A 17,490-nucleotide genomic window follows, 5' to 3' on the forward strand; every position below is an offset into this window, starting at 1 on the left:
AAGGGAAGTAAAGTGCCTCAGATTGGTCTGGCAGTAGTGATGTTGTGGGTATACAGGAGAATTTACAATGATTCTATTGCTAATTGTACTTCAGCAACTGACTACAGAGCAGCATCAATAGAAACCAGGGAAATTTCACTGCCTTGATCCAGAGACATGCTGCAGTGAGGAGAAAAAAAATGGAAAAGGTCAAAATCCAAGAGCCAAACAGCAGACTGGAGCTTCACTGCACCATGTGCTAGGTGGTCAAATTAATCAACAAGCATTGAAATCAGGATTTGAACTTATGAACCTGTGCGTACATAGCCCTGGCATTATATCACTCAAGTTTACTAACCCCTTTGTCAAATAAAAATCCAAACCAGGTACCTATGAATCTCTGGGCTCTTCTGTCTGGGCACTTCATGCTCGGCGGTTCTCCTTTGGTACATTGTAAAGCGTTCATTTAATGTGACTCCTGCAGACTTGAAGTAATGTTCTGTTGGTGCCAGAGAAGAAAGACTTAGTAGTGAGGAATCATATAGTTTACAGAAAAAAATTACAGTGATTAAAAATTAGGCACTGTGAATATAACCCAGAGGAGAGAAGCAAAGCAACATCTGGTTGTACTTCAACTCTGACAACTTTTGGGAATAGCTGAATACATAATTTCAAAGATGCTGAAATAGCACAGGAGACATGGATTTATCTCCGTAACTGAGGCTTGGTTTACCAGTCAAGCTCTGAGAGAAGCTCCTCACCACCACCTTTACAAGGTGTGTGAGTGCAACCATCAACAATTTTCTTGTGCAGCACTGCATTCACTCCCAGTGTATGTGCAACAGATCAACCCATCAGCTTAAAAACAAACTGTTTTACACTTGCATGAAGAGTGAACAGGAAAAACATTAACTTTTTAAACAATGCTAGTTAAATGCATACAGCAACTGGTCAATCATCTGCTGCCCTCCACAAGATTGGCATTAAAAGGAAGAGCTTGTATCATTTCCCCTGCTCCATCTCGTCCACCCCCACCTCTTCTTCAGTTTCATCCAGTCCTGATTTGCTTTGTTTTTGGAAAACAAAAGTTTGCTCGCTATCACTTTTTATTTCCTTTTCACAACGTATTTGTTCGGTTTGATAGGCCCAAATCTCCATTAGCTTTCAACTACTTTTGGTTACAGGACCTGGACAGTGCACAGCATGGCTGACGGTGGAATTGTCAGACGGCCAGACAGCAGAATACAATAGCACCTGTCAACATTGCCAGTAAGGTTCAGAGACGGGACCATCACATAGATAGTGATCAAAAGTCAACATTCAGGATCAGTAAGCCAACAAATATTGCATTTTTAACACGGAACCCATCAGTGAGAATGTATCAACTTCACTCAGGCAATTTTGACGATGAAGTTCCTTTAAATATTTGGTAGTTATCACCACTACTAACAGTTTAACTCCACTAATTATAGCGGTCAAGTGACTCAGTCAGCAGACAATCGTCGTGAATTTACCCGCATCTTATTTTAAATTCCTTGTAAACCCACAATCAGGGAATAACCTGCAAAGTTTCGATGTGAGTTAAGTTCCAGAAAAATATCACTTGTTGGAGTAAGCTTACATCACATATCACTTCATTGGCTTTAGTCACATCTATATACAAACATCAGCAAAAAAAAATCAAGAGGCAATTTAACTGATATAATCAGATTTCTGCAGACTGTCAGTATGCTTTGAAGGCAAAAAATATTCAAAACACACTGCAGATGGTAGATATCTGAAACAAACACAGAAACCATTGGGAACACCCAGCAAGAAAGAAAATGCTCAATTCACACACAGGACAGTTCAAATGGTTAGCTATATTTGAAATTCCCAACATTTACTTTTTGTTATAAATACTGCACAACTTGATGAACGTTTACATCATTCTTGCTTGTATTTGGTACTAAATGGACTGCATTCATTTATTGACCAATTAACTGGAGAATACTGAATGCATGAAAGTTGGAAGAGAAATTAGACAAAAGGGAGAGGGCACACAGATTCACTGACTTAAGAATCAGGAATTATTAGAACAATTTGTTTCATAGACAGTGAGTAGTTCAATTCATTAGAATTTGTATAATGCAAGTGGATAGGAAGGGGCCTTATTCCATCTGGGTTCTCAGGGGCAATAAGAATGAGATATTTACTTATAAAACTAACAAGGAATTAAGGAGAAACATCTTGACACTAGGACTGGTGACATTGTGGAAACCATGACTACACAGAACAGTTGAGTCAAATAACATTGATGCATTAAATGCTGCCAAACACATCTTGGCAAAGTGGTTCCATCTAAATTCTATGGGATCAATACACAACTGGCATTGTAATGAAGGTCCAAGAAAAATCATGAATTACTTTGTTTCATCAGCATTCAATATACAAGATGAGCATTCATTCCAAGAGTGACTTTTACAGATGCTAAAATACCTACAAACTGAAGCACATAAAAATGCACAACTGCAACACGTGCCTCAGCCACAGGAACAAGATGTAAAAACTTAACCAAGCAGTAACTGTTACTAACGTACCTTTCACGTGGTGAACCAGAGTCACAATATGCTGAGCAAACAGCTCAGAGGGACTACGTCGAGACTGTGCCATCTGAATATGCTGGAAGATAGAACGAAACTCCTGATCTTTTTTGGGTTTGTGAACAAGGTCGCGACAGAGGCGTCGCTCATGGGTCAGAATGTTGGCAGAGCTGGAAAGATAACATGAAGAGCTCCTTGTTATGAAAGGCCATTGCAAGGTAACGCTCTAAGCCTATCAATGCAGCATGGTCTTCAGTATTACTAATGCCTCACTTTTCACATCATCTCGACTTTCGTGGAATTTCGCTTCGCATCATGCAGCAATGACTAACACAAGCACACTGGTTGTCACATTTAGGTAAAATATATATCTTCCAATTTTAAGTCAATTTTGCTGAGGAGAAAAAAGAACTCTTAAAAAGTGCTCAGTAAACTTTGCAGAAAAGTGCATTTGTAAACATGCTTCACAGAGGAAAGAAATACTCGCTACTATGATAACATGAAATGCAGTCACTAGCTAAGTACTGTAAGGCGTTATTCATCACTGCACTGGAGTAAAAGATGGCAAGAAAATTCAAGAGTGATGGAAATATGAACACAAAAAGGACCCATGTGCTAAGTGCAATACATTATCATTTATCACTTACATTTAAAGGTCTAAATAATTACACAATAATCAACTACAAATTACAGAGCTGAGATGAGATTGGCTTCAAGATCATAGTCTCAGTTCTCAGAAAATCTCAGTGTTCAATGTCAACTCTAAATATAGAATTCTACTTTATGGGGATGATATTAATCTGCAGACAGCCACACTGTTGCTATACCAAACTGCGGTAGGCTGAGTTTCCAACGATAATTCCCTGAGGGGGTGGGGGGAGGGGGGGGGGGGGGGGAGGCGTTTATCATCCTTGCAAATCATCATGTGGCAATGACAAAGTTTAGTCTTCACAAGTGGTTACTTGAAGTGGTATCCAATGAGTTGCTAATTCAAGGTACTGATATTAACTGCTTAGCAGCAAAGAGGAATAATAACTCAATGGGACTGAACTGACTGGACCACTGCCATGTGCCTTGTCAACTGAAGGGCACATTTTTGAACATCAAGCTGCTCCTACGTTTGGGTTACATAATTAAAATGATTTGGAAAGGCTCCTTTTCTCCCTTGGGAGGGGTGAAATGTTTCCATGCTCTGTAAAATCAATTGGGACATGTAGCTGAACAACTCGTTAGTTGACAATAAATAGCCTCAGCCCTTCCAGGGTTCAGAATGCCTCTCTTTTTATATAAAAGTCTTTCACTGTTCTGGTAGCATAGAAAGAGGTGAAACGGTCTGATTTTGCAAAAGCATCAGTCATGGTCGGAACAAACATTAACTCGACAAAACAAACATACAGCATTCAATCCAATTCTTACCCAAGAGAGTCATCGCCAAACTGCAACGAATCCATTTTCAGTGTCACCTCTGTTGGACGATGAGTTGGTTTAAGCACAGGGGTGCTTTCCTCTTGAGCAGCCACGCCTTCCTGCTCTTTGCTATCGGAGCTTTTCCTTGGGGGAGGAGGGCTTTCTGCTCGGCCTCCCTTATACTTTAACGTTTTTGCAGGTGACACCTCCCGATATCTGCTCCCGTCAGCTTTCTTTGATAGAAATCGCTCCTCTTTTTTGAATTTCTCAGGCATTAATTCCTCCTCCTCCACCTCCTCCACCTCTCTAAACTTCTCCTTGGAGATGGCGATGTGCTTAAAGAAATTTATCTCTTCCCGTTTGCGTGGTCTATCATTGTCATCATCTTCCTCCTCCTCCTCATCCTCCTCATCATATCGCTCCTGCGTTTTACTTGCAATTAATTTGCTCCTGTACTTGAGCTCATCCTCATACCCATATTCCTTTTGGTTCTTGGCTGGGTAGTCCTTGTCATGTTCCTCGACCTCCTCTTCATCATAGTCAAATTTGTGACGCATCTCTGCTTTTGAGATTTTTTCAAACTCCTCGGCAACTCCACCCTTGAACCGTTTTGGGGATTGGCTGCTACGGCTGCCTTTCTCTGGAACGTTTTTCACGTGGAACTCCGTTTTCACCACACTGCAAGCAGAAAGCCTATTGTAAGCACTGGCCTGGTCTCTCCCTTTCTCTTTTTCTAAATCTGTTCCTTTCACATCCTTTTCTCTTCCATTCACCCTATCCTGCATTAACACTTTAGCTTTCTGTTCCTCTGTATACCTGTGGTTCAACAAAAAAAAAAGACAGAAACACACACACAAAAAAAAGAAATGCAACGCATTACATAATCAGGGGATTGTGCTTAAACGAACAAGACCTTATGGCAAGGGTCCATCTCAAAAGGTCTTGTTTCTACCCAAGGCTGAAGCTAGGACTCTCATGAGAAGTCCACTCAGGTACTTTCCATCAAGAAACTTAGGTGAAAGGCCATAATCCAAATGGCAAGACATCAAGGTTTGAAATAGCAATGAAAATGTAGAGATTAGGACACAAAAACTTTGATTTTAAAAAGGAACTAGGAATAAAGCAAAGAGGAAAGACTGACTATTAAGAGTTTCAGAGTTTTGAGATCATGAGATTGCACACTGTTTTGAGTCAATGAGTTACATGATCTATGTACAATTTTAAGGATTCCAGCTTTGGGTTCAATGAGGTGCTGAGGTGAAGCACGTGTCATCCTGAGTTCTACTTGATGCTCAACAACACTGGTCTTATGACACAGTACATTAGCAGCAGATCCTTTATGCATTTACTGGATAACGTTACGAAGATCTCTCCATGATCATTCCCAATGACCTAACAGCTGAAAAGTTCCCTAACACGTTTTCACCGAGGGAAATAAGGAAGTAAAGCTAAGGGCAATGTCCTCCATTAAACACCATATATTTGCAGCAGAGCAAGAGTATATGAGACAGTCCCCACCTCGGAGGAAATTCTAACCAAACATGCAAGGAGGAATGGACATTGACGGTTGTTAGATACTGAAAGAGCATTCTAGAATCAGACTCATCAAACGTGCTGGTCCATGTATAAAAACAGTTGTTTTTAAAAGGGGTCTTCACAAATCTTAAAAAGCATCAGCCAAAATATCCATGGCATCCTCAATCGAATGATAAATGTCTACATATTAAAGACATCAATAGATATGGAGAAAACGCAGGAAAATGGTGCTGAGGTAGAAGATCAGCCATGATCCAGCTACTCGGTTCAGGATTGATGGATCAAATGGACTACTCCTGCTCCTACTTCTTATATTTCTAAACCCAGCTGCATCATCATCATGGAGAGGCACTAAGGCAAACTGAAAGCATGTACATAATGGGCCCAAGATATTTACTGTATAAAAAGATTTTCATGTTCATGTCTTATTCTTTGTTCACCTGATGACTGAAGCATAAGGGACAAGTACATAATCAAATCACTGCAGGTGGCAACTTTAATAGGTGTCCAAAACCACTCTTGCTGGGGCAAAGACAAAGACAATTCGATAGGTGCATGCACTCACACCAGCTTAGATGGGATGTCAGACTTGAGCTCATGCCACTAAGAGCACCAAACTGTTAACGGATGTCCTTGCAACTCAAATAACCAGCTTTTCCTTTAAAATGCAGGCTATGCTTTATTTAAGATCACTAATGTAGTTTGATTCCAGTGTACTCTTTTACCCAAATAGTCACGCATCCCAGTTAGCTGCTTGGAAATTTTCAATTTAAGGTACATTGCTATATAGGAAAAAAGGAATTAACAAAAACCTCTTCCCAAACCAGCTGAGTCAGTACTGAGAAGATTAAGCCCCAGGTGAAAGCAGAGGTATACTTCTGTAAGGATTTTCCACATAATATTGATAAGACCAGTTGAATTTGACCCAATATTATATTATATCTCAGGCATTCAAAAGATATTAAATTCTCGGCTATCGAGTTGTTCAGACTATTTGAAAGGATATATCACATACATTATGTGTAGAATCTGCCCAAGAGTCTCAAATTCTCACCTTTGGAATATCCAGATTATCCGTTACTTGATTCCATTAGCAGCCTGGAATTTCTGACAATTTTTGAAACAGTGCTCTTCACACAATTCTTTACTTCCAAACAAACAAAAGAAACGAGAAAGAAATCAAGGATTTAATACTGACCTTCTCGGAACATACCTCTTTAGATATGAAGAGATAGTTGGGGCCGTCTGTTCCACAAACAGGCCAGACATTCCTGGCCTTATTTCCTCTTTCTGTGCAATGCCTTGTGTCAGGCCCACCGGTGGGCTGTGGTTAGCTGGGGCCTGCCGCGACACATTGCGAATTGTAGAGCTGAGTGATGGTGGGCTCTGGTGAGATGCGTTCGGTCTGGTCGGGCTGCGGCTCTGTGGGCTCATCTGCCCAGGGCTCCCATGAGGTGAAGCATGGCGTGCTGTGCCCGCCAACGAGGGGCTCTGCTGGCTTGGGCTGGAATGCAATGCCGGACTGGTCTTCAACACTACAGTAGAACGTGGGGCTGGACTGGGATGTTTAGGGCTGGTGTCATAAGCAGTTAGGCCTTTCCAGGAGTCACTGCGTTTGGGGGCCAGGCCGGCAGGGGCCTCAGAACTGCCATTACCGGCCTGCCCATCCTCAGATGACCGTTTCTGTTGGTCTTCTCCCTCCTGGACTGGGGGTTTAGAAACAGCTGCCTCTTTCTGGGAAGACTTGGTTTTCTTGCTCCTTCGTTTAGGGGAAGCTGAGTGACTGCGGTGAGGCGAGGAGCGAGACCTGGAAGATGACGACCTTCCTGACCGGCTTGATGATGATTTGTCTGTGTATCTGGAGCGACTCCTCGATCTCGGTGATATTGAGCGCCGCTTTGGTGAGCGCGAACGGGACCGGCCGCGCCGTGGGCTGTAGGTTGAGCGGTAGTTATGCCAGTTGGGTCGGTAATTGCCATAATGGTTGTAACTGCCATAGTTGCCATAACCCCCACGGTTATTCCAGTTACCTCTCGGATAATAGCCTCGCCCTCGGCGCTGGATAAAGGGCCGCCTGTAGCCCCGATGGCCTCGAAATTCCCTGGGTTGGTATTCCCGTTGGTAGTTACGTTCCCGGTTATGCTGAGGAGAGTACGACCTGGAGCGAGACCTTGGGCTAAAAAGCAAAACAGAAACAAAATTTTAAAATCACGTCAAGACGAATTAAAATGTCACTTCAATGAAATATTTACTTTCTGGGGCAGTTGGGTACATTTTCTACTGTAGCCCTTCAACAATCCCATTACAGGTGACAGTAAAACAACAACTTGCATTTCACAACACTTTTAAATCGATTAAAGCACCTGAAGGCCCCATGTCAAAAGAAGCACTACGAAGTACAATTCTCTTATCAAGCCACAAGAGAGAACACATGCGGACAAATGATTGACCAGTTAGTCAAGAAACAGCTTTTATTTGAGGGTGCGTGTGTTTTGGTGTAGGTGGATAGTGGTAAGTGATTTAGGGACAGAATTCTAGAGTTTGGGATTTAGAAATCTGACAGCATTGACACCAATGGGGGTGCAGCCTCAAAAATGGCAGATGTAGAACTGGGCAATAACTGATGGATGCAGGGATTTCAGAGAGTCGCAGAAGGCTACAGAGTTACTTGTGTTTTTTTTGTTTTCCTCTTCCTCTGCAATGATATTAGAATCAGATGTTTGGAAAGACATTTTTTAGTGGTCCCCCACATGGTCAGGTTTTCCAGATTATTGGTCTCACCTGGTGGTTACACAGCATCAGGTGAAGACTATTAATGTTCTAGCAACGACCTTAGTCAAGGATAGGGAACTTGGTGTAGACTGGCATTTGCAAACTGGGATCTTTCTGGATTGTCAAGATTGTGTAAGGTTTTAAACCATATCTTTTCAAAAAGAAACTGTAGAGTTACGCCAACATGATGGTCACAATACCTCAAAGCTTGAGCTAAGAATTGCCTTGCCACCAACTGGTTGAATGATGTAGTGTATTGACATTACTCACCATGATCGGTCAATTTGGCACAGTGATATCGGGCCGCACTGGACTGGGTTCCTCAGCAAACAAGCTAAAATCTATTCACACCAGTCTTTTCCGATATATTTGCACTCCACAAAAATCACCAAAATTGTTGAATTATTCCTTACGATTTTGGTGCTAGCTCTGGCTCAGCAGGAGCCTTCTCACATCAGTTAGAAGCTTTGGATTAAAGTGCTATTTTGCATCAGAAACATACATGATACGGATTGCCACATCAGATTAACCAGAAGTGTTGGTTTCTGATGAATCAATAAATCTCAATACCATCCGTTCCTCAGATGAACGTACAAAATCTTACGGCATGACTTTGAAGATCTGACATGAAATTCTCCTAGGCAGCCTGCTCAATATTTGTCCCTCAACTATAATTATCCGGCACTATCAAATTATTGTTCATGGGAGGTTGCTTTTGTAAAATAGCTGCTTTGTTTCCTTCAACAGTGATTATACTTCAAAAGTGTGTGGCCTTAGCTGTGCTTTCTGATGTCGCAAGATTGTAAAAGGTGCTATTCAAATGCAAAACCTTTATTGTGGAACTCTGAGAATGCCCTACCTCCCGTATAAATTGAAGGAACATTCACACTGGTGAGGGTGACATCATTATAATTAATCAACCTCATCTCATCCCTTTCAAGCAAGAAGTCTTATCTCACGAGCAGCTTGTTGTTCTACAGTCAGGTTCAAACCAGAGAAACATTTATTAAGAAAGAGCCACAGCTTGGAACCTTGTGAAGTGGTCAGCAGGGACAGCTGATGTGTACATGGAAGTCGGAAAGGCTGATTAGCAAACTCCCAACAAGAGTAATTTAGTGTCAATTTGACCATCTCTAAACATCCTGGTAAAAGATTGAGAAGCTTTGATGGAGTTAAAAGGAAGAATGGATGTCAGTAATCAGAAGACAAGATTATTGCCAAATAAACAGGGGAGTGAGCAGATTTTACAGAGTTATGATTTGGTAGAAGCCTTCAATTAAAGCAGACAGTGAATGATTTGGAAAGGACTGTATGCAAGGGTACTGGAACCAGATTCAACTGCAACTTGCAAAAAGGAACCAAAATACTTGAAAAGGAAAAACATGCATGGCTACTTGAACAACTCGCTGGGAAACGGGACTAATTGGATAGTTCAAAGTTCCTCAACAGACATAGCAGAATGAATGGGTGGCTCCTGTATGAGGGATTTATGATCCTAACCGTTAATGAGTTGGCCGTTTCAGTGCTCATCAATTATGTTCAAGTTTCTGATTTGGGTTAAACATATGCACTTATTCAAAATGTTGTTGATGTATTAACACAAAATGTAAAAATATACAAAGTAAAACTTGAAATAAAAGATAAAGTGCTAAAAGAACATGAACTTCCAATCAGCCCCCAAATGAAGATGGCAATTTGATATATTAGTGCATACATTAAATCAAAATTCTGGGCAAACTATTTGTAGTTCAACATTTCTGCTGCTTTTCCAAAAGGCTCATTAGGATTGAGACAAAATGAATGATATGGCAAAGGAGTGGAATAGTTAGCAACAGGCAGACACTGTGATAGCAAAACACGCCAGTATTGGTGTGCAACTGATCAATCTGTCTGTGAAATGCCGCTAACTGATATTTTAGGAGGCATCAATGCAATTTTGATGTTAAAAGAGTTTAATGCCTTCACTGATTTGCGTTCTATCACCAAAACTGCTTATTTCCAACTCTACCCAACCCATCTCCACGCCACTGAATTTATTATTTGTGCTTTTACCTTCAGAATTTGTTTTATTCATTCAGGGATTTATGGGCAAGCCATCCCAAGAATCCTCGAGAAGGCGGTGCTGAGCTGCCACTTTGAACTGCTGCAATCCATTTGTTCTAAGTACAAGGCTATTGTGGAGGAATCTCCAAGATTTTGACCCAACAACAGTGAAGCAGCACATATTTCCAAGCCAGCATGGTGAGCAGATTGGAGGGGAACGTGTTCGTCATATTTGTATATGATGCCTTTGTTCTTTAAACTGTAGTATTTGGATTTGGAATGCTAAGGAACTTTGGTGAAATCCTATAGGGCATCTTGTAGATGCCCATCTAGTTTGCAGCCTCTCCCCGTGCCATACTGACATCCATGGTTTTTATCAGGGACTGCCCATCCAACAAGCCCCAGACACACTGCTAGAACAAACACTCACCTCCAGCATTGATGCTGCTACTGCTCATAAACATCTTGCTGCTACTGTGCATTAGTGGTGGAGGGAATGAATCTTTGTGGATGTGGCGTCAATCAAGGGGACTGTTTTGTCCCATATGGTGTCAAGTTTGAATGTTGTTGGAGCTGCACTTATCCAAGCAAGTGAGTATTCCATCACCTCCTGACTTTAGTTTTGCAGACGGTGGACTGACTTTGGAGAATCAAGAGGCACATTACTCACTGCAGGGTTCTTCGGCTCGGCCCTGCTGTAGCCGCAGTATTTAACTGAATAATCCAGTTCAGTATGTGGTTAATGGTAATACGCAGCATGCTAATCATGGGAGATTCAGCGATGGTGATAACACAATGCCAAAGGGCGATGGTTAGATTCTCTCTCGTTTGAGGTGATCATTGCTTGGCATTATGTAGTGCAAATGTTACTTGCCACTTCTCAGCCTGAGCCTACTGTCCTGGAGTTGTTGTATTTGGACACAGACAACTTTCGTATCTGAGTCATCACAAATTGTGCTGAACATGCTGCAATTGTTCTCAGTCCTCAAAAACTCCCCCAGCCACACACAATCTTTCCACAGAGGAAAAATTGACATAAATGTCTGTTCTTAAGTTTCTACTCATCCATAACTTGTTACTACCCTCATATGCAATCTCCGCCACTTCCCTGAACCCTTCACCCACTTTGGTTTGAATGACTGGGACACCAAATCTGCATTTTCACCTTCAGAAACTTGCTCAAAACCTCTTGCCTTCTGACTGGATTTGTGATACATCTGCCTCGCACCCCACAGCTGGGGAGGTAGGGGGGACAGAGAGAGAGAGAGCGCGAGAGAGCGCTGAACAAAGTAGCAGTGTAATCAATTCTATCCAGACTCTGAGCCAGCTATAAGAGGAATCCCACTGGCAACAGCCTCAGTGGGCCATGTAAGTAACAACAGCCAGCAAGAAGGGGCACCGTGAACCTTTACAAAAGCACTACCAGGCAGCAGCCATAATACAGACAGAAACAAGCAAGGGCCCCAGGGTGCAGCCACTATCCAATGAGCAAACCCCTCTACAACATGGTTGATTTACACAATAGTCATAGTCATGACAGTTCCTAAGGTGTGGGACTGTGCCTCTCAATCTTGGGTACAAATCTTAGCAAACACAATTAATGAACTTATCAGATGGTTGAGTTCCTGCACATCTTTTTTGAAAACTCCGTCAACTGCTTAACTAAAAAGGAAACAACGGATCAGGAAATAAGACTCTGCTACAGATTTAGTTTGATATTCTGTCTGAGAAGTACTCCCTCACCAGCAGGGTCCAGTATTGAGCTGAGTTCAGCATTGCTTATTTGGAAAGGGACTGCCCCCCCAAAAAATGCTTTAAGTTACTTGAGGTCTCAGAGGATAACAGAATACAGACAATGGTCTTTAATAATGTCCCTCTCATTCAGAAAGGTGCAAGGACCCAGTAGGGTGACTTACAGAGTTAGTTTCTACATTGTACAAGCTACTCTCTTATGAAAGTAACAGGTAGCTTTCTGGCTGGTCAAACTGATTATGCTCATTAGAAGCACACAGGCCAAGACAAAAGATACTCACTGAAAACAACCAATGCTGGAGATCACAGCAGACAGCATCCATGGGGAGAGAGAGACAGCGAGAGAGAACGAGCGCAAGCTAATGTTGAGACTAAATGATACTCCTACTTGAAGCGTTAACTTATGAGAAGAGAATGTGCTTCATGATCGTCCATTTAGGAAATGAGGAGAGATTTAACTGAATGCCTTACAATGATAAAGTGAGTTGATAGGATATGTACAGAAGCTTATTTCCTCTAGTAGAGATTCAGAATAATATTAAACAATCATAAAATTAGGTAGAATCCTGTCATTAGTATAAAATATTAAGGACTTTCTCATAAAGAATAGTGAAAATTTGGAACACTTCCAAAACGTTGTGAATGCTGGGAAGTTTTGCAGACTGAGATTAATAGACTGTTATTAGGTTAAAAGATATGGAGTTGAGATACAGATCATCCACAATCCAACTCAATGCTCCAGCAGGATCATGGGGCTGAATAACCTCTGGATGTTATTTTCTTAGTAATGACTCTATACTTAATTATTGCCATGCAGAATGAAGCAGGATTCTTTTCTCTAATCCCATCCTGAAGCTCTCAGGATGACTGAATTCTCCACATTTGCTGCACTGGGCACCACAGGCATATATATGGGGAGGATTCCTCACCATCACAACTTAGATAGATGCAGTTCGTGTAACCTCACTGCTGGTGATGCCGCACAGTCTCATTCTTTAACTTCTAAAGTTCATTTTGCAATGCAGCCTGATACCTCAAATAACTTAGAAACCACTGGCCCAGAGGAGTGTTCAGCAAGAGGCTTCAGTGAGTCACCCACTGTCTTTTCCCTTAGCAAGGCAGCTGGCAGAACAGCTGCAGGGAAACAGACAGCAATAACAGAGATACGACAACCGGTAGTTCCTAAGTGACATGGGTGCACAATGATGACGTCAACAGCACCAATATCCTGTTCAAAAATACCATTGCCAAATAGTTCTCCCCACTGTACCCCATCACCAATCCCACCAAACACCTCCATTGGTTCTCAGAGTTTTAGTATCTTTCACTGTGTTTCAATCTTATCCATGTCATTCCAAACAATGAACGTTGTATGTTTCAAGAGTGAGGCAAATACTGACAAAACAATGCCAATTAGGAGGAATCTTTCAGGGCTTGTAGAAACTGACTCAGGGTTGCAAGGGTGGCAGAGAAGAGAAAGTGATTCCAAACCTTCCTTTCATATAATTCTAACACCAGGAACCTTGCAACAGTAACAAAACCTGGAGATATGCACTGGGGTGGAAATGGTCTCCCTAACTTCCCCACATTAATTTCCACCCAGTTAGGGTAGCATGGCGAGATCAGCAACACAGTATAGCCAAGCCAGAGCTCTGAAGATTATTTCTAATGACTCAAGCTAACAAAGATTATGAGGGGTAGTACAGATACAGACAAAACAGCATATCAACAGTTAACAGAAAAGGCCTCCCGCTTTCCTCAGCCGCAGCTGCAGTTAACAGAACAAGCCTCCCGGTCTCTCTTTTTCTCCCTCAACCCCATCTGCGGCCTCTTAAATATGAAAACAATCAATCAATCAGAAACAAAAGGTGCGGCAAGTTTTCAATCTGCTAAAGCTCAAAACATTTAATCTCCTAACAAATATCAAGTTTTGTTAATCTTATTTCAAGTTACTCAAAAAGAGAAAAGTGAACAGATACTTCTCATCTGGCACATGTTCTTTCAGTTGTATGCAACTCCAAATTACCAGCATTTTAAACACACGAAAGAAACAAATTTTAAAAGCTAACACAGGAGCTGTGCTGGCAGCTAAACTAGCTGTTCTACAAAGCTGTCCCTAGGGTAACAGAGGGAAAAGAAACTCTCCAGCTAAATAAATTACAAATTAAGAAGCAAAAAAACAGATTGAGAAGTTTGAATAGTACTGCTTACCCAGCGTAGCTTTTCATTGAGAGGAATGTGTGCCCCGGTGATCAACCACATTGCGAGGAATGACACTGCTACAGCCTGCCTGCTAAATCCATTTTACCAGTATCAAGTGAACAGCTCACCTCAGCTCTAACTCTCACAGGAAGAGGCCGGCTGTTCGGAACACAAGCCAGTTAGGGATTGAACATTTTTTTCAAAGTCTTTATTTCTGGCACCGGTTCTACCAACAAGAGTCAGAGTGAATTAGCCAAAAGATTTCATTTACTATGGAAAGAACGGATTTCACTTAGCTGCCTATATATCAAGCCCTAGACAGCTCCAAGTATTTAGCAGCTGGTGCGTTGGTTAGTCTTAATCTACTTGAGATTTCTGTTGTTCTGCAATTGGGTCACTTGCTCCTATTGAGTCCACAGGGATCAGAGGAATGGGAGTAGCCCTGGTTTAACAGCTGGCTATTCTGTTTGTTAATGCAATTTCAGTAAAGCATAGGGGCAAAACCTATACCAATTAAGACATGATAGGAGTAAAAAAAATGCACCACTCAATGGATCGATTGTGAATGCAGTCCGATATGGTACTATTCCACACAAAGGTAGATTCTAATGTAAAGTCCCAATTTGTAGAGTTGGCTGGTCTTAAGTCAGAGTGCAACTAGGGCAAGTACCAAATTCATTGCAGCTTCTAGCAAAACATGCTTATCTGCCTCAGTGCTGAAAGGGAATTTCATCAAGTTTGTCCTTTAAACTGGAATTTCTGAATACAAATAATTGCTCATGGAATCGCCCCCAATTAAATGTCATTTCGAGTGCATGCTTGACTATAATTAATTAGGTACAATGATATAATGGTAACATTTCTAGACGAGCAATCCAATTTTTACAGACATCTTTCCCATGGCCAACTCAGAATCTGAGTTCAGTTTGAATTTCTGAGTATAAATAATTGGTTTGCGAAAGAGAGACAGCAAATCTTACATTGTCCAAAAGTGGCAAGACCTGGATAACATTCAAGCTGGGTTTGATAAGTTCCAGGTAATGACCATTGCCAACAAGAGAGTCTAATCATTGGCCCAGGACATTTATAGCAAGCTACTTCTGAAACCTACCAGAAAACAAACTAGAGCATTCATTCAAACATTGTAGCTATAAAAGCAAGTCAGAGGCTGGCAATTCTGCAGTGAGTGAATCAGCTCCTGACTCCCCAAATCCTGGATTAGTGGTGCTGGAAGAGCACAGCAGTTCAGGCAGCATCCAACGAGCAGCGAAATCAACGTTTCGGGCAAAAGCCCTTCATCAGGAATAAAGGCAGTGAGCCTGAAGCATGGAGAGATAAGCTAGAGGAGGGTGGGGGTGGGGAGAGAGTAGCATAGAGTACAATGGGTGAGTGGGGGAGGGGATGAAGGTGATAGGTCAAGGAGGAGAGGGTGGAGTGGATAGGTGGAAAAGAAGATAGGCAGGTCGGACAAGTCAAGGAGACAGTAACTGAGCTGGAAGTTTGAAACTAGGATGAGGTGGTGGAAGGGGAAATGAGGAAGCTGTTGAAGTCCACATTGATGCCCTGGGGTTGAAGTGTTGTCCACCATCTATAAGGCACAAGTCAAGAGTGTGATGGAATACTTGCCTGGATGGCTGCAGCTCCAACATTCAAGGAATTTGATACCATCAAGGACAAATCAGCTCATTTGACAGGCACCACATCCGCAAATATTCACTCCTTCCAACACTAATACTCAGTAGCAGAAGCGTGTACAATCTACAAGATGCACTGTAGAAATTCACCAAAGATCCTTAAACAGTACCTAAACGCATAAGGCTAACAGATGTATTCATTTTCTTTTATATTCACTCTTGGGACATGGGCATCACTGACTGGCCAACATTTCAAGCCTGTCCCTAGTTGTCCTCGAGAAGATGGCAGACAGCTGCCTTCTTGAACCACTCCAGTCCATATGCTGTCGGTTAACCCACAATGCCCTGAGGGAGGAAATTCCAGAATTTTGACTCTGTCAGGTGGTGAGTTTCTTGCCACAGCATGCTAAGCCTCTGATCTGCTCTTGTAGCCACTGTGTTTACATGACAAGTCCAGCTGAGTTTCTGGTCAATGGTAACCCCAGGGTGTTGATAGTGGGGGGATTCAGTGATGGTAGCCCCAATGAATATCAAGGGTAGTAGTTAAGACTCCCGCTTATTGGAGATGGTCATTGCCAGGCATTTTATGGTACAAATGTTACTTACCATTTTGTACGGACGTGCTGGGCTTTTCCATCATTGAGGATATTTGTGGAGTTTCCTCCACCATTCATGACTGGACGTTCAAGGCTGCAGAGCTTACATCGAATCTGCTGGTTGTGAGATCACTTAGTTGTCCATCACTTGCTGCTTATGCTGTTTGGCATGCAAATAGTCCTGTCTAGTAGCTTCACCAGGTTGACCTCTTATTTTTAGGTATGGCTGGTTCTGCTCATGGCATATCTTCCTGCACTGTTCACTGATCCAGGATTAATCCCTGGCTTGATGGTGATGGTTGAGTGAGCATATGGTCATCCATGAGGTTGCAGATTGTATTGGAATATATTTCCTTTAATGTTGATGGCCCTCATGGTTGCCCATTTTGAATCCTTTGAAGTCTGTCCCATTTAGCACAAAGTTAAAAATAACAACACCAGGTTATAGTCCAACAGGTTTATTTGGAAGGACTAGCTTTCAGAGCGTCGATCCTTCATCAGGTCGACTCTGTTAGGATGTTGTTTGACTAGTCTGTGAGACAGGAGGCCTCACCTTCATCCCCCTACGCTCCCGGATTAACGAATTCAACACACAGCGAGACGTCGAACAATTCTTCTGCCGACTTCGCCTCCGCGCCTACTTCTCCAACCAGGACTCCCGCCCACCCTCTGACGACCCCTTCTCCCACCTCCAACATACCATCCACCTGGACACCCCGTGCTGGCCTCTTACCTGCCCCCGATCTCTTCATAGCCAACTGCCGCCGTGACACTGACCACCTCAACCTGTCCATCCCTCTCACCCACTCCAACCTCTCACCCTCGGAACGTGCAGCCCTCCACTCCCTCCGCTCCAACCCCAACCTCACCATCAAACCGGCCGACAAGGGAGGCATGGTGGTAGTTTGGCGCACCGATCTTTACACCGCTGAGGCTAAACACCAGCTCGTGGACACCTCCTCCTACTGTCCCCTTGACCATGACCCC

The 17,490-nt window shown here is 42.5% G+C and overlaps 1 protein-coding gene across 9 annotated transcripts in view; it reads right to left on the bottom strand.

The window, feature by feature from the left end:
- Nucleotides 1-17,490, bottom strand: part of thrap3a (thyroid hormone receptor associated protein 3a) — a 112,475-nt gene that overhangs the window by 14,661 nt on the left and 80,324 nt on the right. For 7 of the 9 annotated variants that reach the window (XM_072548585.1, XM_072548588.1, XM_072548579.1 and 4 more), the window contains 4 exons: nt 6,703-7,680; nt 3,978-4,646; nt 2,559-2,731; nt 370-478 (listed from right to left, as the gene is read on the bottom strand). In XM_072548585.1, coding sequence (XP_072404686.1) covers nt 370-478; nt 2,559-2,731; nt 3,978-4,646; nt 6,703-7,680 — 1,929 coding nt within the window. Of the gene's footprint in view, nt 1-369; nt 479-2,558; nt 2,732-3,977; nt 4,647-6,702; nt 7,681-14,282; nt 14,574-17,490 lie in introns of those variants that run through there. The other 2 variants (XM_072548587.1, XM_072548586.1) reach the window with 2 other exon arrangements.

The sequence above is a fragment of the Chiloscyllium punctatum genome, chromosome 27 (genome assembly GCF_047496795.1).
Source record: "Chiloscyllium punctatum isolate Juve2018m chromosome 27, sChiPun1.3, whole genome shotgun sequence".
NCBI classification, from domain to species: Eukaryota; Metazoa; Chordata; class Chondrichthyes; order Orectolobiformes; family Hemiscylliidae; genus Chiloscyllium; species Chiloscyllium punctatum.